This window comes from Strix aluco, chromosome 1 (genome assembly GCF_031877795.1).
Source record: "Strix aluco isolate bStrAlu1 chromosome 1, bStrAlu1.hap1, whole genome shotgun sequence".
In the NCBI taxonomy this organism is placed as follows: domain Eukaryota; kingdom Metazoa; phylum Chordata; class Aves; order Strigiformes; family Strigidae; genus Strix; species Strix aluco.
In genome coordinates, this window is record NC_133931.1 from 30008039 (window position 1) to 30030049 (window position 22011).

The window sequence follows — 22011 nt, forward strand, 5'->3', positions numbered from 1 at the left end:
CCACAGGGGAGGCCTAACAAAATCTAGACAGTTTTTAAATATCTGCATTTACACAGATGAGTGCTACTGCTGGACATGCTCACCAGCCACTGATTACAGCAAAAAATCCATCATACTTTTCTTTATACATTATAGCCCAACAAAGAATGTATACAGCAGCTCATGCAAACATGCATTGATATTTTATCAAAAAGAAATACTTAAGTAAACTCTATGGCTAGTATGAACAGCTGTATAGGGTGCAAGTGCAAACATTATAGCATGTCACAGGGCAGTGACTTCCCCCTGTTTTTTGGTATTCCATTAGCTGACTACTATGTGGGGGTCTGTTTCTCGATCAATAGTAAAAGGCAAAAGACGTACCTGCCAGGGAAACAAGTAGATCCTTATGTCTTTTATTAAAAGGTAGATGTAAGAAAAAGAGTATTGCCAAGGCAGCAGATTTGTCACATGCCTCTGTTTGCAGACTCATTTTCTGAATAAAAGTTTGTGAATACATCATGGGGTCCAGTGTGGCAAATGGTTTCTATCTAATGGGACTTACAGAAATCCTTGAACGTCCATTGAGCTCCTTTCAGAAGGCAAGGCAAAGAAAACTACTGTGAAATGTTATATTCCCAACAAAAGGTGAGCTAAAGAAAAGGAGAAAAAAAGGTTTGTAAATAAAATTTGTCAGTCATATCAAATATACTATGTCCCTTGATGTATGCCAAGGAAGATAAACCGTGACTTTTCTTCCTAGAAGGTCTCTTCAGCTTTTTCCTTTGTTCCTCTGCTTCTTTATCCTTAGTTAGCAGCAGGAAGCTTCTTCAGAGACAACACAAGAAGAGTATTTGTTGAAACTTTACAAGACAAATTAGGTTCTAATTTTTTCTACATCTTCTCCCCTTAAAGGATTTGGGATGATGCAGAGATAAGTCAATACGGTGCCTGAAACTCCATGTAGTTAATTGAAAAGGAACTAAGTAAATGTTTTAAAATCTGACATTGTTTAGACAAATGGGCTTCTTTCTAGTCCATCTAATCAGTGAGTGGATCATAGGAAAGACCTAGTGAGTACGCACAGATAATTCTTGACAAGACTGAAATTGAGACTCCTTATCCAAGCACATTGAAATTCAGTTAATTACAGTTAGGAGATAATACATACCCATTTTAGGGAACAAAAATACTCTTCCATTACTTTTCTGTATTGGTTTCTCAAGTCTAGTGAAACTACAGTGACTGAAGGTATCAGTCACGATAAGCATTAGTTGATAATGAAAACCTTGACATTGAATGCTAAAAGAATTTAGAAAGCAAATTAAAAGGGAAAATCCTAACTGCCGGGAGAACTCGAAATGATCAGCTGAAGTTTCAGCTTTCAACCATAGCTCTTATATAGCACTCTCTTGACCTCATTTTACTGTCAAAGAGAACTGAGTAGTTGGCACTCAGAAGAAATGTCGTTGTTCCCTGTTGACTATAAAAATTGCAGTACTTTGGCATTTTATTTTGAGGATGATATAACCTTTCAGTCTACTCCATGTATCAGGGGAATCTTGTCTTACAAACGTGTCTAGGTTATTTTAATCATTTATCTTTGCCCTGTATTCGGTGGTTGAGTCTGGATAATATCATCAAAGTGAATGTGACCAAATATTGAGTATATAGTTGGGTGTGAGGCAGGAGACATGGACATATGAGACCTTGAGATAATCATATAGACTGTGGCAATTTATCCTCTCAGATGGAGGGAGAAGTTGCACATCTTACAGAAAACCTGGGAAGTGACTATTTATGATTTGCTTCAAAAGACTCTGCCCTTACATATTGAAAAAGAAAGCAGTTTGGCTGAAAACTACCTGTTGTGTAACCAGCTGTGTTTCACTGAGTTCTGCCCCAGTAATGCTCATGTTAGCGTACTGTTTCCAGAATGTCAGTTTTTGTTGGATTTGTAGGAATGTTGTCATTATCTCTGCTCTTACCTCCTCCTACTCTGGCAATAACACAGCAAAATGAAAAGCATACTTTGCATAAATCTCTGAAGCATTTAGCTGAAAACCTAGAAACGTTTATCTGAGGTAGGCAGAAAGCACACACAAGAAAGTAATAATCTCAGTGGGGTTTTCTGAAATCAGGCAGCTTTGTCAGAAGTAAAAAATCCTTACTAATCTGCTGCTTGGGAGATTTTGGAAATGTCTTTTTTTATACTAGAAATTAACATACGTTAGGATGAAAAGCGAAATAAAATCAATTGCATCTGTACTTTAAGCCGCCATTTAGTGTAATATTGATTTGTTTTAAAATAGTAATTCAAATCCAGCTGTACATGGCTGAACACCCAAAATAAAGTGTTGGAAGATTGCTGGATATCAAAAAATATGTGTGCATTTACAGAGAAGGAGACTCAGAAAAGGCACTGAAATAAAATAGGAAATTACATATTTTAGCCATGTAAAACATTTGTCGCACTTAATTTCCATTTCACAAATACTGGTGAATAAATATTTGAATTATTATGAATTATTCATAATACATAGTAAATGCATACTTGAACTTAAATATTGCATTTTATAAAGTGAATAAATGCAACTTAAAATGCATGCAAACTTTTATAAATACAGATGTGTTTTGTGTAGAACTAAAATTTTTGTAGTTTGTAGGACTTCATGATTTTTTGAAGGTGAAAGTATATAGTGAGTGCTGCAGTGATTTGCAGAAGATGGAAGAATTGTCTTATGGTTAAAAGCTGCCCTGGAGCTGTGGATTCTGTCACTGACCGTGCTGCATAGTTTCTGTGTGGTGATGGGAACCCACTTTAACCAAGTCATTGAAAGAATTAAAAAAATATCGGTCTCTGCACATGTCTATTTTAACTAAAGATCTTTTACATGATGGCATATTACATAAACCTAATTTTTCAGACGAATTTATTTTGTACTTGAGTGAAAATCCTACTGTTCAGGACTGATCTGAACTACTATGTCTTTCAAGTTGGGCCCTGTAAAAGCTGTGAGTTTTGTTTGGTGTGTTACTGAGCTTTGATCTTCGAAACAAAACTGGTTCTACAACTTGACTGGTAAAAAGTAAGAGCTTTGCAGCTACTAGTTTTGGCGCTTAACAACCCGTAAGGTATATGCCGAGCTTCTTTTTCAGTTAGTTTCCATCTTTCTGCCCATTTTTATCTACATCACTTAAAAAGAATAAATACATTTTTCTTGGGGCAGAAGTCTATGGCAGTGGTATATCCACATGTGATTGAAGACGAACTCCTTTTCTGTATTTTGAACATGAAATATACCTCAGATTATTAAATATAAAGAAAAATCAGTGGCCGCACCTTAAAAGGCACACACCAAACTGGTGGGAACTTTCAACCTTGATCTTTCTGTTCCACAGCCCCCGTACAGACAGTGGAAACAGTGATACAGCCCCTTCCCCTCACAGCACTGTCCGAAGATTAATACCTGCTTAGGAAGTGCTTGGTACTACTATAATGATGAGTGCTCAAGAAAAACTGAGAATAAACTGGTAATTTTGTTTCTAGGGCAGTGTATAATGAGTGAAGTATAAACAAGCTCCAGTATACCCAGTGACTGATGAGAATTTGGCAAAACTTACTGGTGATCACTGGTTATCACTGTCCATTTTATGTACTGACAGTGGAAAAATAGTACCAGGCTGCTCAACTAATGCCCATGTCACTGTATAAAGAGGGCTGATTCCTTTCTTCATGCTGCCATACCTTTCCCCTTCCCCCACCTCTCGCAGTTGTCTCTGAAGACATACATAAAAAAAAATTGAAATCCTTTGATAAAAATCAACTGAGAAATGAGCATTTACTGTGCATTATTTGTTATGGTGTTTTCTTTAAAAATACCTCCAGACCTTAATAATTTCTGAAGTACATATTAAACCAACATGTACATGATTTGCCAGTGTTTCTTGAAGTATTTGGTTAATCATCTTCACACAGAAGACATCAAAACCCAAAGTATGCTCTCTTTTCTGAATGATTAAGCCAGGCTTCCCATAACATTTGACTAGCAAGTAGGGCCATAACATTCTGCTAACAACAAAGGGAAAGGCAAATACATGTAATCCAGCCTCTGAAGTTATATAACCTGCTGTGAAAAAACAGAAAAAAAATGGGAAAAGGAAAAAGCGATCATCCCAAAGATGTGAAAAGAAAAGAAAAAGACAAGATGCAACTCAAAAGAAATATAGGTTATTTTGATGGGGTAAGTTTTATTATAGGATCAATTGTAGGGGCAGGGATCTTTGTGTCTCCCATGGGGGTGTTAAAGCATTCCTTACTCAACGTTGGTGTCGCACTGACGATCTGGACTGCATCTGGGCTGGTTTCTCTGATGGGTTCCCTCTGCTATGCGGAGCTGGGAACCGCTCTGCCCTTCTCTGGAGGAGAATACAGCCATATTAAAAGAGGCCTTGGATCCCTACCCGCCTTCATGTTTATCTGGACGTCAACGTTTACCAAGCCAGCATCAAATGCTGCTCGAGCCTTGCTGTTTGCTGAGTATGCCACCCAGCCCTTCTACGGCATTTGTCCTGCTCCAGAAGTTCTGAAGAAATGCTTGGCCTTGGCCGTTCTCTGGTCCCTGGGGATTTTGAATGGTCGCAGTGTCAAAATGGCTGCATGGGTGCAGACAGTCTTCACTCTGCTGAAGATGATGGCCTTGTCTGTAATCGCCATTGGTGGCATAGTTCTCCTCATTGGCAGGAGAAAGGAGAGCCTGGCCAGGTTTGAGGATGCGTTCGGCTCAGAGATCCCCAACGCGTCACAGGTTGCCGAAGCCTTCTTCCAAGGACTGTATGCGTATGGTGGCTGGTGGTCCCTCAATTATATGGCAGGTATCTCACTCCTCCTTTTTAGATTTCGTTCTGCTCTGCCATTCTTATGTTCCTCAGCTCATCTTGGTAGAACTTGTCTCTCCTTCAAGACCGTAGGGTCTCTCATGTTTTATGTGAGTCCTGTGTTTGTTGGGGCTGGTAGAAGAGTTGTCATTCCTTTCTAGGGAAGTTTCTTGCTTCTTGTGCAGTCTCCAGAATCATACTGACATTTCCAGAGGAGTACAAGAGAAATCAAAATAGTTAATTTAAAAGCTCATGCATAAACAGATGTTTTCATACCTTAAAAAGTTGCATTTTGTCTTTCTCAGTGTCAGTGCATTTTTAGAATACTATTAAGATATCCATGCCAAACTACATGCACAGTAAGGACCAAATCAAAAAAGATAATTAATTTGTATTTAAATACCTGTGCCTTCTTTGAGGTTATGCAGCTGGTTTGTACATGGACAAATTCATTTTGAATTGTGTTAAAATATAGTAATTTTATGGGATATATAGGGTAGTCACTTTTTATGGAAAATAGAGTTTTGCACAGAAGGTGATGAAGAATCTAAGGAAAGTGGTATAAATCCTTTCATATAACTTGTGCTCAATTTTAAACATTCAAAACCTTTTTGAATATCTATTTACTTATCGTATTCTGTACCTAATGACTCATATGGCAGTAATAAATAGAGAATTTTTTCATGAAAACTACAGAGATAATGTTCATAATGTCAGTTATGCACATCATAATTTAAATGAATAGTATTTTATAGAATTATCAGATTTATAGAATTAAGTTGTAAGCGAGTGGATGTTTCTCTTATATCTTTAACCCTATTTATACATTGACCTCTATCACATGTAAAACATTAAATAAACTGAATGTGTGAAATGCATAACACAAAGTTCAATGGTGAGAACAGTGTGAAAATTGGGTTAATGTTTAAAAAAATTACTGTTATTATTACAATCCAGCTATTCAGCATTAACAATATGCTGCAATAAAAAAGGTGATATAAATCAGCAAAGTATAATTTTAGAATCTTAGAATTTCCTTAAAGGCAAGTGCTTAGCTTTGTAAGCCTGAGAAAATACAAAATTATTGGTAAAATATTAATTTATTTTCTGATCAGCAGTAGTAATAAATACCATACACTGGGGAGCACAGCTGTTTAGGCAGATGCAACCTATGCAATAGTCCCCTTCTGGACTGAATTTCCCATTCTTCAGCAATAACTTAATTCCTGTGAGCTTCAGCTAAAGCATCAGGTGCCAGCTGGACAGCAGGACTGTAACAAGCAACAAAACAAATGGAAAGATAAATTTAAATTGGCAATTTTGGTGATTGTCCTCTTCTGGGCTCAAAATTACCAAGTGTATTTCTTACATTTGAAATAAATCCCAAATTCCCCAATAGTTGGTATCTGAATTCTGCTGTCGTGCTCACTCAGTCCCTCTGGCTCTGCACTTACAGCCGGTGCTGGGCCAGACTCAAAGCGGATGTTCTGGGCAGGAGACAAAAATTATGTTTGAGGGAGGAAATGGATTTCTGTCTCCTAAAAATAGCTTAAGTGAGTCACACATTTGACTTTTCACTTCTTCCCCCTTGTGAGTTATTGGTTGGTAATACTCAGGAAGTGTTCTGTAAATGCTGAGGGAAGCGCGAAGGGGAGAGGGAGTGAAAGGGAAGGGATGAAGGAGTGAAAGAGACGAAAAAGACCCTTTGTGACTGAGATGTGGATGAATTATTAGGGTTCTGGAAATCAGCTCCATCTTTCACTGGGACTATCAACATGGTCAGGAATGTGTGCCAGTGCCTCAGTTGTTCAGCTGCAAAATTTGGAGTTTTTTCTTATTTCGTAAGAGTAGTTTTAAGCTAAGATGCCAGGCTTAGCACTAAACAGTTTTCCTCTGCCAACTTTGGCCCAGAAAAGATAATCTACAGCAGAATCCATCTGGGAATGGCCCCCTTTTAAAACCACTGCATTACTGCTCTTCTGTCAGTACCTTCAGTCTCTCCTGTTACTTTTTCTGTATTTCCTGGTATAAGGTCAAAGAGAAAGGTTTTGTGCAGGAATAGGAAAATACACAGAATGTTTCAGATGAGGACTTATGAGGTGATATAGGAGTAAATAATCTGACTTTAGAGTCTCAAGTTTAAGCTAGTGATTTAAAAAGTATGTCTACTTGAAAATTTCTTACCAAATCTATTTTGTAATGTAAGTCAAATATGTGTTTAATCAAATCAAAGTTATCAGTCCTTTTGTAATTTTTTTATCAGTCTGTCAGACCTCTATCCACCCCTTCTTCCAAGATAGTTAAAAAATAGCTAAATAAGAAAAAAAAATTGTATAAGCTTCTTTGATAATAAACTATTTGAGAACAACTGTAGGACCTCATAATCATTGTAGCTTATCAGCCATGGTTAGAGGTTGGGGCAGGACTTTGGTATCAGGGTTGTCAAGCTCTGTGCAGATTCACTACTGAAACAGACTTGCAGAAGCTACACTACTTGCTTTATTAGTCTTTTTAAACTGTATTTTTCAGAAGAGATGAAAAACCCTAGCAGAAATATCCCCTTAACTGTGATGACTGCTGTTCCTGCAGTAATTGTTTTTTATTTACTGGTGAACATCTCATATCTGACTGTTCTCACACCGAAGGAAATTGTCTCTTCAGGTATGGATTTTTTTTTTTTTTTTTTTTTTTTAAAGAAAGGTGTGAGCCATTAACATACCCATCTGATGTCAGTTTACTGGGTTACTTCTGCTGACCTAACTTCACAGTCAGGAAGTTTGGGTTTTGTTCTAAGTTTTAATAGAGAATTCTTGTTTAATTTTACTGTATGACACAAGTTGGACTGAATGCAGAGAGATGTTATTAGGTGCTGAAAACGTTGGCTCATACTTGCACTGTCTAAAAAGAAATCAGAAGGGTATTAGAACCTGGAAAATCAGGTGAAGATCAGGTCTCTGTTGAGTATAGAGGAGGCCTTTGTTTTCCCGTAGTTTTAATCCTCTCTCCTCCTTCCTTCCCTACCTCATGGTGTCTCAGGCTAAAGCCATTATTGTTTAGGAGGTGCACAAGTCTACCATGATAAGTAATATAGAAAAGACTACAGAGACAAAAATGTAGCCACTTTGTGTGTGTGTGTGTTATTCATGGTAAATATTGTGATTCCTTAGAAGAACCTATTCAAAAGTCCAATGTATGTAAAGCCTATCTCAGATCCTGTACCAATAAGCTGTCCATGAAAAGTCCAATCCTTGATTGTCCAAACAGCAGCTTTTAAAAACCAGTCTAATGAGACTGAGCTGTCAAACCTTGTCTCCAGGAGTCACAAAATACATACCTCATTTGGATGGATCAGTTATTTTTTTTCCTGTGAAAACAGCTCAATAACATAAATGGGAGCAGTGTAGCTGTCACTTAGCAACTTTGTATTATCACTCAGCCATTGTCAAGCTAACTGCTGGGAGAGATGCATACATTTGCAGATCCACCTTCAATGAAAGAGGCAGCAAATACCAGAGTATCTGTGAATAGCAGCTTCCCAGCTGGCATGACCAACTCCAAACATACCAGGGGAGCTGTGTTTATCTATGTCAGCTGAGGAGATAGCCTTAAAATTATAGCTCTTGTTTCAAACGTTGCTATACATTGCTGTGGTTCTTGTTCTTTCACTACATTTTGGGGGGAGTGAGGTGTGTTTACCCCATCTCTGATAACTTCCTATGCTGCACAGGTCACTGCAAGACCTATATTCCTCACGGCAGTTGGTTATAGACACACTAAGTATTAGTCCTCACTACAGTATGGGCTATAGCTAATTTCCAAGCAGTACTGAATATCTCTTATTCAGAAATAATCTCACATTTCCCAGTTCCACCCAAAGCAAAACATCATTAATAACATGCTTGGTGACCTGTCTCTGCATGTACATGCGCTCATGTTGGCAGTTTGCTCATAACAGTAGATCATGTCACCACGGTGGTCATGCCCAGGACTAATGCGTTCATTTTGTTTCCCTGCATGGCCTTGCCTGCATATGTACCTTTGATTCATTGCAATGAGATGCAGCCTTCTCCCACTGGGCAGTCCGTTACCACAGTATTGGCCCCAGCAGGTTTACCTGGCTTGCTCTGGCAGGCAGCACTCCTTCCCACTGTCATCCCTCTCTGGAAATTTTTGGCTCCTGAATTAAATACCCTTAGGATTAGATTAGTCATGTTTGACTACTGTAACAAAAATGCAGATGTTGCTGGTAAATAATAGATGTTTCTTGTATTTTACAAGTTTCATTTCTATTGAGTATGTCAGTAATTCAGAACATGGTACTGACACTACCCTAATGCTTTGCTTTCTTGCAGTTGCTGTGGCAGTCACGTGGGCTGATCGAGTGATCCCCTCTGTTGCCTGGATAATTCCTCTCTCTGTTGCTGTCTCAATATTTGGTGCCCTCAACAGCAGCATGTTCACACTAGGTCGATTAAGCTATGCTGGAAGTCAGTCAGGACATTTGCCTGTTTTAATATCCATGCTTAACGTCCACTCCTGTACTCCAGCACCAGCCATGATTTTTTCAACCACCATTGCATCCATTTTTATCATCCCCTCTGACCTTATTATGTTAACAAATTACTTTGGATTTTCTGCCTGGCTTATGATTGGATTGACTTGTGCAAGCCTGATTGTACTTCGATACCGGGAACCTCATCTACATCGACCATACAAAGTAAATGGAAAAAGTTACAAAATATTTTTAGAGATTTTTTTGAGTGGTGGGTAGCGTGCATAAGTTATGGAATAAGTGCAAGTCAGAAGTGGATAGTCACTACAAAAGTACACATAATAATAATCACCAATGTTTAGAGCCTTATTCAGAAACTTTGCTTCACTGTAGAAGGAAAAGAAACAAACAAATGGTCTCTGCTCCAGAGAACTTGCATTTGAAAACAAGAGATGGATATATGCAGAATGGGGCTCATGTGCAAACAGTGTGAATCCATAGTAGTGTGGAGCAGTAACCAGAACAGTGTGGGATCCAAGCTTGCCATTGATGGTTAATTAAACCTTTATCTACTCTCATCTTTCCTGACACAACCGCAGACATTAAGGATCGGTTTAATTTCCTCTCAATCTAGCTGTCACAAAGCTGGGTTAGTGTAGACTTCTTCTAGGCACCCTAGAAACCCTGAGTTTCTTTTAGGAGCCCATAAGATCATATGTGGACAAATGGTTTTCAGGTACTGCCTATCTCTCCCCCTTGATGACAGAAGGAGCCTGAACAAGTATTTTAGAAAATATGTTTATCTTGTAGGCAATTTGAGGTCAGATGAATCTCATCCTGGGTGAGGTTGCAGCAGCATGAGAAATGGTACTCTAGTGTGGCAAAGAATGCCTTATTACTCTTATAATGAAGCATAAAATCACAGTTGGTCAGTTTATTTCCTAAACCAGTTTCTTTCTTTCTCTTGCAGGTGTTTCTACCCATTCCGTTTGTGATGGTGGCAATGTCTTTCTTTTTAGTTTTAGCTCCCATAGTCTGGTCTCCAAACCTGCAATACGTTTATGCTTTCCTGTTTATGCTGGGAAGCCTTATTGTTTATCTGCCTTTTATACATTTTAAATTGCATTTTGCATTTCTTGATAAAATTACTTGCCACTTACAGCTGCTGTTGGAAGTCTCCCCTGCTGATGGATCTGCTGAGGGCAAGTGTGAATAATGGCAAATGTTTATCCCAGTACCACTAACAGCCAACAGAGGATTTTGTTTAACTGAGATTCTAGAAGGTACAAGTTAGATGTTAGGTGTGATACATAGGCGTACATGCATGTGTATATATGTATATAAGTATATAGATTAATATGTTGCATACATATATACATGTATATACATATATGCACATATATGCACTTATATGTATATATACATGCATGTACATGTATAATACATACATGCGTATGTATGTATAGACATTAGCATAATGAGTTAATATGTGTATATTTTTGTGTCTGTGTATACATACATATACGTAGATGTATATGTATGCTTATTTAATAGGTGCAAAGAATCTCTCTTAAACTGGTAAAATCTGTAAAATGTTTGCTCTTGTCCCTGAAGACACAGTTAAAGTTGCATATAGTCTTGCAATAATAGAAATAAGACTAAATTACAGCACAAATAATTATCAATATTATCATATAATAAATGGGTAAATACATACATAACAGCATCATTATATAAATGTAGTTTTGGTCTCCAAACTAAATTGTCTGGATTATTTTTATTTTCTAGTAGCTTGTGTATTAGAACTTCTGGTTTTAAAAGCTTTATACTTATGTTCATCTGCTACCCTTTTTATCTGAATTTATTTTTAATAAGAACCTTTGAAGAATGTCGTAAAATTGACTGAGACCTTTTTTAATCTGAAGAAAACTGTACATGGTGCATCTTATTTTAGAACAACACATACAAATTCAGGGTGAAATCTTATGAAGCATCAAATAAGGCAGTAAAAATTATTTATCCTTTTTGTCACAGCAATAAAACTAAGATGTGGATTACTTTACTAAATTGTTTACATCTTAGCATGAATATTATCTTATTCTTTGGTTTCTTTTCAGTGTTGAGAAATAAGAGCTTTTTTAGCCTCCCTCCCCTCCATTTTTATTTGTTTCATTAAAGCAAGATAAATATATTCTTTTTTATTTTGATAATTGGGCCATATTAAGTTCACTGAGTATTTAAACTTAATACCAAAGAACTAGTACAGAAGAAACATCACATACTTAGGTGATTAATCTATTCATATATATACTGTTATTTTTGTAATTACAATAAAATTATGTGTGTAATCAAATCTATTAGAGTTGAGCAGTACAAACAGTAGATGGCTCCAGACTAACATCTGTCTTACACCATAATACTCTGGGCTGCTGGATGTTGTATTGGTGAGAGAAATAATTTTACACAGCATTGTATTATAACACTTACAGCAGAATGAAAAAATTCTTGATAGAAGATTCAATTCTCTGATATATCAATAGTTTAGAGGTCAGAATGATAGATACTTTATACAGAGCTAAGCAAATATAGGGTACCCATCAACAATGCCGGGAACCAATTCAAGGTTTAAGAAGATTTGACTTTGCACTGGAACAAGCCCCCAAATGAAAACAAATGAATAAAGTGGTTTTTCTCACAGCTGGAGATGTACACAGAATTAAAATTTAAAGTAAAGTAAAAAGTCTAGGTAAAAATTAGACCTTTTAAAATGCTGTAGGAAGAAAAGTCCATGCAAGTGATGAGTGAAGTGAATACAGCTGAGCTGGAGTCTGGGTCCTGATGAAAGCAAGGCAGGAATCAGTGTTAATTTCACTCAATAGTGCTATCAGAAAAACATTTCTCTTGTGATTTAAATTAAAAAAAATTACAAGATTTGACAAACTTTTGTAGGAGTAGTATTTTAAGAACTGAATTCTTGTGAGAATTAAAAGGAAGGAAGGATTTTACTGTGACTAAAGCACCAACCAGGTGTTTATAAATGCAGATGTGGTGCCTGGCAGTGACACAGATTTTCAACTGATCTTGATCAAGTGACTTTTGAAAGACATTTTCATATGTAAATAAAAATGGAAGTCATAAGTGTATGGGACAGTAATATTGTGTCATAGACCACATGGTTAGAAAAAGCAGACATCAGGGGGATGTTGCTCAATTGGATGTATAGTTTCTATGTAATTTCTTGTCAGTAGATCTACTTGAGCTTGTTTATACACTTGAATTCCATAAGGAGTTTGGTACCTAGTGAATACATATGTCAGGGTATGTTTGGGTAATTGGAACATGTATCTGTTAATGATACAATCTTTGAATTTAGCGGTTTAACAGTTTCAACAAATTAGGAAATGCAGAAGTCCCCATGAAATGTAGTATGAAATAAATTGCATCTATGTATCTTTTTGTAATACAAAGTAGATAGTTTTTCTTTTAACCAAAATCTAGAAAATAGATCAAAAAATACATCAAATTCCATTTCTACAGCAAATGAGGGATTTTCTACCTCATATTTAGTGTCTTTTTCAACACAAACTATTGACTTTTTCCCAGATGTGAGTGAGGTAGAGGTCTTCTGAAAAGGAATGCTCACATTAAATGACCCGCTGTTTGGAAAGGGACTCACACAGCTGAGCTGAATTGACATTATAAAAGCAATCTCAGATACAGTATTGCCTGTCTTCTGAATGAGCTGCTTGATGTTCTCGTAATGCAACCTTTCTTTTGCTTGAGTGTTTTAGAATGCTAAATCACAAAGAAGCAAATACAATATTCAATTTATATATATTTCTTATTGTTGCTGGATCATTCCACGTTTCCAAGCACTAAGCATAAAGGAAGTGAATTCAAATTTATAACTCGTATTAGCTACTTTGGCCAAGAGCAATTCAATATTTTAACTTTATAGCTTGTTTTCAGTGACACTAGTTGGTCTCAGCTGCTTTCTTACTTGAACATGCCTCAGAAAATACTATACAGAAATGTGACTGTTTTAGTACTAGACTATATCAGACATTTATTTAAATTTTTAATTTATTTTTTTACCTTTGACTTCATAATTCTTTTAAGCTCATGCATACTTGCATGTTTCAGAAGTTCAACCTTACAACAAATAAACTTAAAATGTGGTATTTGTTTTTCAGTTCTGTACTGGCCCAGTTTGTCATATAAAGTCCCTCAGTGTTTTTCTAGGTTCCTAACACAATATTTGTATGTAAGTCTGCATATTTTTTTTTTTGCCATTATCTCTATAAAAAGACAATGTAAAAAAAAAACAAATGATAACCAGTCTTACTTTAGAAATCACTTCTAGTTATACACCGTGCTAACTCCAGGTGTCCTGACTGCTTTACAAAAAAATTTCACTCTGAGGCAAAAAAAAATCAGCAATTAATTGATTTACTTCCCTCTTCATAGTTACTGTCAACTGTGATTCCAATAAAAAGATAATCAACTAATAATAAACAGTTTTCATTTTTGTGCTTTGAGGTGGTGATTTTGGTTGGAACCTCTGGTTTACACAAGGGAGGATGTGTGAGGAACTGCCTATAACTGTTAGGCATGGCGGAGCTCAGACCTTCTGACTTCTAATCTTAGGTTTGATATGTGCACTGTGGGCATTGCTAAGGTTCCCCACATCAGTTTCCACATCTGCTAAAAGAAAAATAATTGTGTTTTAACAATTTACAGGTTAGAGTATTCACTTGTCACCTCCTCTTCCAGATCGCAGTCAGAAATTATTCTTGTCATTGCCCTCTATGACTTATTCCAAATGATGGGGGCCCCTGAGCATTCCCATTTCTTACTGGCTTGATATGGAAGAGTAAGAGCTGTATGTGCTTCCAGAACTTTAAAGCTGTTTCTGTTCTGCTTTGGAACAGGAAATTAAACATTTTTAAATTAGCAGGTTTGGATAACCTGTATCCGACAGGTTTAAAGGCACTGGTGAGGATCTTGACTATTAATGTTGATTTTCAATAACTCTTGCAACACAGGAAGTTTCAGGAGAGCAAAAGAAAGTTAACATGCCAATATTTAAAAAGAATAAAAGAGATGACCCAAATAATTATAGGCTTGTCAGTGTGACATAAATCCTTGGAAAAATAATGGAACAGCTAATACAAACCTGAGTTAATAAAGAATTAAAATAGAGTAGCATAATTAGTACTAGTTCATTTGTGTTTATGGAAAATAATCCTATCAAACCAGCTTCACATTATATTTTCTGTAATTTTGGTTGATTAAAGGATAATAATGTTGATGTATAATACTCAAACTTCTTTACTTGAAATGAGGTGAGAAAAGTCTTATGAAATATCTGGAAGATGACAAAATCAACATGACACATTAAATGCTTTAGAAACTGGCAAATGAGATCTCAGTTTAACCTGTGAAAAGGAGTCTCCAAAGCAGACCCACAGAGATCAGACCTTGTTTCTACACTCTTTCATGTGCCTGTCAGTGGTCTGTAAAAATGGAGCTATTGCTGAAGTTTATGCATGATTAAAATGGTAAATGGCAAAAAAAAATTAAGATGACAAAGCATGGAGCCAAAACAAATGAGGATTTTGTGATCAGCTGAGCAGAAGCAAACAATGTACTCTGCAAAAGTTATGGTCCTATATGTAATAGCTAAAATCACTGCCCCTTTTCTGGTGGCAGCACACTATTAGATCAGTTTTATTGCCAGTGACTATGAGAAGTGGTCCACAGTCATCGTGAAAGGTCAACTGAACTGATCTTCAGTGAGATCCTGCTTCTCTGTGTTGCATTGGCAGCAATGCTTAGACCTCCTCTGAAGAACTGGTTCCAGTTCTCTCTCAACAATGGGAGAAGAGTCTGTAATTTCTCCCTGAATCGTTTCCAACAGCAGACAGTTAATGACATGAAACTAACCATGAATGATAGCTGGAATTTGGCTAATTTAGCTTAGCCAGATGGAAACTGCTTGACTTGATGTGGAGAAAAATATTACTAATCAGCTCTTCAGGAGATAAAGATACAGCAAGATCCTGGACCTGAAATTTGAAGAGATTCAGACTAAATTGGAAGTACATATATACATTATTTTGCTAGGCTCAATATGTTCATTCAGAGCTCATTAAAAATAAAAATATACTCAAGGAACATGAGAATAATTTTTATTTCTCCCATTTCTTCTTAATCCCTTTTTGCAACAAGTAAGTTGCAGACTTTGACATACTTTCCAGCAGAAATTTCTCAAACCCCTTCCTATAAATCTTTAAAAGTTTCTCTTATGCAGCACTTTTTGACAGCTCTATTTTTTTTTTCCTCAAATTGTCTAATCATTTCACTTTGTGGTCTGGAGCTCATTTTAAGCCAAAAAGGCTATGGCATCATTTCAAATTTACTTTCAAAAACTGCTGAGGATAAACGTGACATCTGCCAAAATGTGTCAGTTGAGTTTGATTATATGTATTTCAGTCTTTGTAAAAGATGCCTTTCTGATCTGCAGTTTATCCTTGTTGCAGACAGTGGTTGGACTAGTTTGGCAGAGCTGGTGCAGCAAGTGCATGTGAAATACTCATAAAGTTACCCAAACATGAAAACATGCAGGACACCGCATTGTGGTCTTCAGTTTTGTCTCCAGCACAAGAAGTTTTAAAATTTGCTGTCAGAAATGGCATATCCTCTGTGTGTTAGTTGCCATACAGGTTTACTGCCTGTTATCTTCGACTTGCTGGTTGTTTTAAGTTTTTGTTTCCACTAATACTCAAGCCTGGGTAATTGTTCTGATGTGTAAAAAATGCATTCCTAAAAGTATTTCCCTTCTGAATTTGTCTCCTTTGACTTTCTGGTTTGGTTTTAGCTCATTCTTTGTTCGCTGTTATTGAGTTTCTGTTCACCATATAGATTTTATTAGACTGACCAAGTCATTACAGAACTTTCCCTGTTCACAGGGGGAAATCTTCACTGAAATTAGGGGTTTTTTTCAGTTTATTTAATGAGATTGATTATGTGATTCTTTCTTCATTTTCTCTTAAGTGAGCTTGATCAGCATCCTCTGAGAACACTAAAACTGGGCTTAGTATCTAAGAAGCAGTCACACAAATGATGTAATGTGGAGTTCTTGTAGGGTGAAACAGGAATTTTTTCTTGGACTGCATAAATTATATTCCAAGTCTGGCCACAGTGTCACTCTAAGGAGTTATTCTTAGCTAGTTATTTGCCAAGGCTTCTAACATCTGCTCCAAAGCAGGGATTCCCAGGACAGGCTCTCACATCCTGGAAACATGACTTGTATTTCTTGTTTTGGATGGGTGTCACGTCCCGCATACTATAAACATGACTTGCATAGTATAACAGCAGTCAATAAAATCACGCCAGGAAACAACATCAGGCTCAGTGTCCCAGTTGCTGTTGGAGACCATCCAAATTGGACTTGCCCCATTGGTGTTTGTTACAGAGGCTCTCAAATAAACAACCAACCACCAAAAATTAAAAATTTATTATTAACACAATTAACTAGCTCTCCATAAATTACCGGTTTGAATGTCTGTGAGAGGAGAACAGAACAGCTTCCTAGGGTTTAATGGCAACCCAAAACACTTTATCACTCACCTAACCAGTGAGGGCTCTCAACCTCGAGGACCTGCTCAGGGCAGCGTCCCGACCCAAGGCACCTCGAGGAGTTTCCTTGGGCAGCGTCCTGACCCAAGGGGAGAGTCCTCCACCGCAACGTGCAGCTCCAGGGGACGAGCTCCAAATGGCTCCCCAGGGGACTCCATTTATAGCCAGGCCAAATCTGACCTGTAGTCAATAGCGGCTCCCATTGGCCAAAGGCCCCAATTACTGCGAAGCCCTGAGAACAAAGGCAGTCAGGAGCTGCTGCACTTCAGCAACCAAGAAGCTCTGTATTCATTGGGTAGGTGCACCTGCCACAGTGTTCTCCATCCCTTTTGACTCTTTTCAACACTTACCACAGTCCATTATAATATTAAAGAAATACATCAATATTTAATATCATGATGGACTGTGATAAGAGTCTTTTGTCTGGTTTCTCGTGCTTGTTGCAGAAAGTTGATTAAATCAGGGTGGTGGAGGAGTTGTTTGATTATAGTTAGATTCATTCCAATAGGTGTAAGTTGTAGCTTGCAATATAGCATGTAATGAAAAGTTAAGTCAGTGTGAGTAGTTATTGGTGCAGAGAAATTAAAATCACAATCAATAATCATAGCGATATTACATACACATAGATCAAAGTGATTCGTTATGTTGTAAACAAAGTTATCTATTAGTAATGTTCACATTACACAATGTTCACATGCAGACACATCCTTTTCCATCATATATGACCACGGTTTCAGGAGCCTCATTTGGGTGGATTTCAAAGTGGCAAATGTTTTGTTCCGTGTCCAAACAGATGTGTTGAGCTTCGAGAGTATTACTTTCACAAATGAAACCTTGTATTTCTCGCACAATGCATGCATTTACATCAACTGTTTGCCACTTTTCCTCTTTTTGATGGGCCCACGCTCTGTGCTCTAAGGGATAGAGCACAGTTCCATTGTGATTCAGTCCCAATGCAGTGATTGGATATATACTGTACACCGAAGCATTGCATATGGTGAGGACAAAGGTGACAATCTTATCACTTCTGCGTGATATGTGAAATTGACTAAGTGCCACCATGATTGAAACTCCTTTTCAAATTCTGCAACATTGTCCCAAATCAATTTGTGAATCTCAGTGGGTAGGGTCCTTCCTTCTCCTCTAATAATGACTGCTACTATAGACTGTGTCCACAGTTGTGCTTGGATACAACTCAAGGCAAGAGAGGTATTACCTTGGGTTGTTCCAAGGGCTTTTACAATTAATTGATGATAATTTTCTTCAGTTCATTTCCAGTGAGGTAAAAGGTCTGATAGGAGCCATTGACTTGCTTCTAAGGCAAATAAAGATGACTTCAGGGGGTGTTCCAATTTTGTTAGGTTGTTGGTAGTAGCAGTTAGTTTGTTCATTAGGAATTCAGTGTCTATGCTATTTAGTACTCCTGATCCTGTTCCCAATAACATGGTGGTGTCCCACTGTATATACGTCAGGATTGTTTTAAAGATCGTCCATATAACCATCTTAGCCCACCAGTGTAAGCAACGCCCAAAAAGGCAGAACAATCTGATTTAATTGCTGACACATCAATGTGCAGCACTAGCTCCACCCTTTTTTAGAGACCAACTAGGGTTAAAGAGAACTCACTGTTGTCCTATATTTTACATCCTGTAAGGGCCTGTGTTATAAATATGAGGAGACAGTTTAATAGGAGGCTGAGTTAGTAAAAATGGCTGTTCAATTTAGATTTTGAACTGGAGAGCCAAGCTGGAATGCAATTCGGGGTTGGCCCAAAAACACATTATGAGTGCTGAGCAGAATATGGTAAAGGTATACTAACATTCATGTCCGTAAGGACAAGCATGTGTGTGGTCAAAATCGTGTTTGAGTTTTTTTCCAGTGTATTCCACAGTAATATGTAAAGCTGTTGCACACTCAGTGTGGTTTTCAATTCGGCATCCTATTTAATTGGTGTCTCCACTTGTCCCTTTTAGAGATGGAATTTGTCAATCTTCATATTTTATAATCCGTTATGGTTTATAGAAGGCAAAGTTACTGCGTAACACTACTACAGATAAATTTAGAGATTTGGCAGGATAAGTATAGGGCACATATCCATTATAGCCAATATGAGCATGGATCCGTGGCCATCCTGTTGTGCACAGGTTCCATATATTACATGTGCCAACTGTAAAATCAGATAATCAGTCTGTGTTTTTATAGCCCCAAATACAAAATGCAATTATAGGCTTCATAAAGATGAAATTATACCAACAATCTAAATTTAGTTCCGTAATTTTATAACAATCGTTATTGTTGGGTTTTGGTCCGGAAATATCAGTATAAAATACTTTCATTTTGGTTGGCCTATGGTAAGTAGATCCACTGATTATCTGGCATCCAATTTGTATTTTCCCTCCTGGAATGGCTTGGAGTTGAGCCATCCAATGAGAGTCATCCCAGCCCCATTTATCTTTTCAGTATACTTCATTTCCATGTAAAACTAAAGCAGAAAGGTTTAGGCCTGCCTTGCTTTGTGGTGTTCCAGTGCTTCTAGGGTATCTTACTAGTGCACTGTCCCAGGGATCTTGTGCTTGGGCCATTGTGAATATAGTCACTCCAATGAGCAGGGAGAGTGTGGAAGGGCATATAGCCATCATTGTCATTGCCGTTGATGTGTATCCCAGAAGATCAATGCAGTGAGGGAGAGAAGATGTAGGCACAATGCTGTGAAGGTGCTGATGTTGAAGATGAGGACTGCTTCCACAATGCTATTAGTGGGATCATTAGCTGTGTTGTTTGTTCCCACAATGTCACTGGTGGAGTTTATAATTTCTGTTAAGAGAAAGAAAAAGAAAATGGCCTCGGTGGGGAAGGCCAAACAGGTTACCCCTTTTATGATACAGGATAAATCCATCTGGTACTGATTTTGTGTTCTATTCCATCATTGTCAATAGGATCCCATGTTAGAAATCCTCGTGGTTTAATTAGGATTACTGGTATTGTTCCCACAGTTGGTGATTTTACCATCACAGGCTGTCCCAGTTTCACTGAAGACCAGGTATGTCTGTTGTTTATGGGCTTCTCTAGAGGAGGTGTTAAAAAGGCTTGAGTAATTGGACTCCCGTAGGGACCGTACTGATTATTTAGTTTCTGTAAAGTTTTAGAAAGATGGTCGTCCCATTGCCCTTCATGTGGTTTAAGATTTTTTTCAGTAGTCTATTAACTCGTTGGACTATATGATTAGATTGTGAATAAGGTGTGTGAAATACCAATTTTATTCCTTCTTGTTTTGCCCATTCTTGTACTTCTTTGCTAGTAAAATGTGAGCCATTATGACTTTGGATGGTGTCAGGAATGTGTAAAATTATGAACCATGAAGAGAGAGCTCGGATAGTATTTTGTCCATCAGCCTTTCAGCATTTGGTATCTGTAAGGCATCCAGATAATCTTTCTACACCTGTTAAGATATAATTGTACCCGGCAGAAGATTTTAAAGTACCAGTGTAATCAATTTGTCAAGTAGACCATAGAGTTTTTCCTTTGCTAATGTGCAAAGGTGGAGCTTTAGCAGGGTGATCTGTTTGTAATTTTAATTTACACTGGGGGCATTTGGTAAGGATGGTTTCACATGTTTTTCTACTGAGGGGCCAGCCTCAGCTTTGAGCTGTAAAATAAGGTGCTTCTCAGCCTGTGTGGCCGAATTTTTTATGTAACCATTCTCCCAATAAATACCATGTGGAGTTGAAAGAATCTTCAATTTTTATTTTCATCAATTCATCTACCTTTTAGTTCCAATTTGTGGCTGATTTATTGCTGACATGAGCTTTCACCCTTACTATTTGGAATGGTGTTTTCCTGGATATATGTAATAGTAATTGCCAGTCTTCAGTTCTCCAGATTGGGGATCTATTTATTTCCCAATTTAGAGCTTCCCATTGACAAAGCCACTGTGTGGCACCTGTCCAAACAGCATAAGAGTCACATATATGACTTTTGCTTTATTTTGTGCTGCTAAAACAACCACTTTTAATTTTCCTACTTGGGCGCTGCCCTCCCCCTCTTTGATAAATTGTTTACCAGTTTGAATTTCCAATGAGACAGCTTTATATTGCCATCTACCGTCCACTCTCTTTGCTGAGGCATCAGTAAAACAAATGCCCTCAGTCAGGGTATCTTCAGTGAAAAGGGAGTGCATTTAACATTGGTGAAGGTTTAAATGGTTGTTGTAATGCTAGTGGGTCAGTGTTAAGAGGCATTTGCAATTTAGAAACTTGTGTGTGTCCTTCAGTCAATTACATTTCATCTGCTACTCCCACTAGATAGTCATACATTTTCCTTTGCGTAATTCCTTCAGGAGGAGCAGTCTCTTTTAGAATTGCATCTAATAAATTAAATGGAACTCTAGTCTGAATGGCTCATTCTTAGTGTATTTTCTCAACTTGTTTAATTGCATGGACTAAAGACAAAAGACCCTTTTCCCACTCAGAATACTTCTTTTCTGTTTCTTTGAATGAAGTCAAGTTAAACTATAGAGCTCTTTTGTTCCATCAGGACCGATTTCAAATAGATTACAGTAAGTACTGTGTTCTGTGAAACCCAATGTAATAGAAACTCCATACAATAGAGTTGTAAGGATGGACAGATTGATATGAGAGATTGATATGTTTTTAAAATTCCTGTATTAGGGTTTTGACTGCCTCTTCATGCTCTGAGTCCCATTTCCACAGTTCTCCCTTTTGTAGAAGTTAATACAGTGGCTGGGCAATGATGGAGAATCCAGGTACATGTTTTCTCCAGTAATCTAAAGCACCCATTGTTGTAATTCTTTTCTATATTGGGGCATCTGTGATTGTTCTATTTTATTTGGAGTGTCTGGTGGGATTGCTGCGCTTCCAGCAATCCACCAAGTGCTCAGAAATTTACTTCTTTGCTTGGTCCCTGACATTTTTCAGGTGTAATTTCAATTTTTGCTTCATGCAATGTTTGCCAAACTGTTGCTGCTGCTTCTCCCACCTTTTCAGGGGAGGTTCCTCCAATTA

General features: G+C 37.5%; 1 protein-coding gene across 1 annotated transcript; it reads left to right on the forward strand.

Moving 5' to 3' along the window:
* The first annotated feature begins 4068 nt into the window (after positions 1–4068).
* Positions 4069–13879, forward strand: SLC7A13 (solute carrier family 7 member 13). The gene is made up of 4 exons (XM_074847052.1): positions 4069–4854; positions 7387–7518; positions 9210–9574; positions 10320–13879. Exons 1-4 carry the CDS (start codon positions 4131–4133, stop codon positions 10563–10565), a joined length of 1467 nt encoding a protein of 488 aa, XP_074703153.1. The 5' UTR covers positions 4069–4130; the 3' UTR covers positions 10566–13879.
* Positions 13880–22011: the final 8132 nt, after the last annotated feature.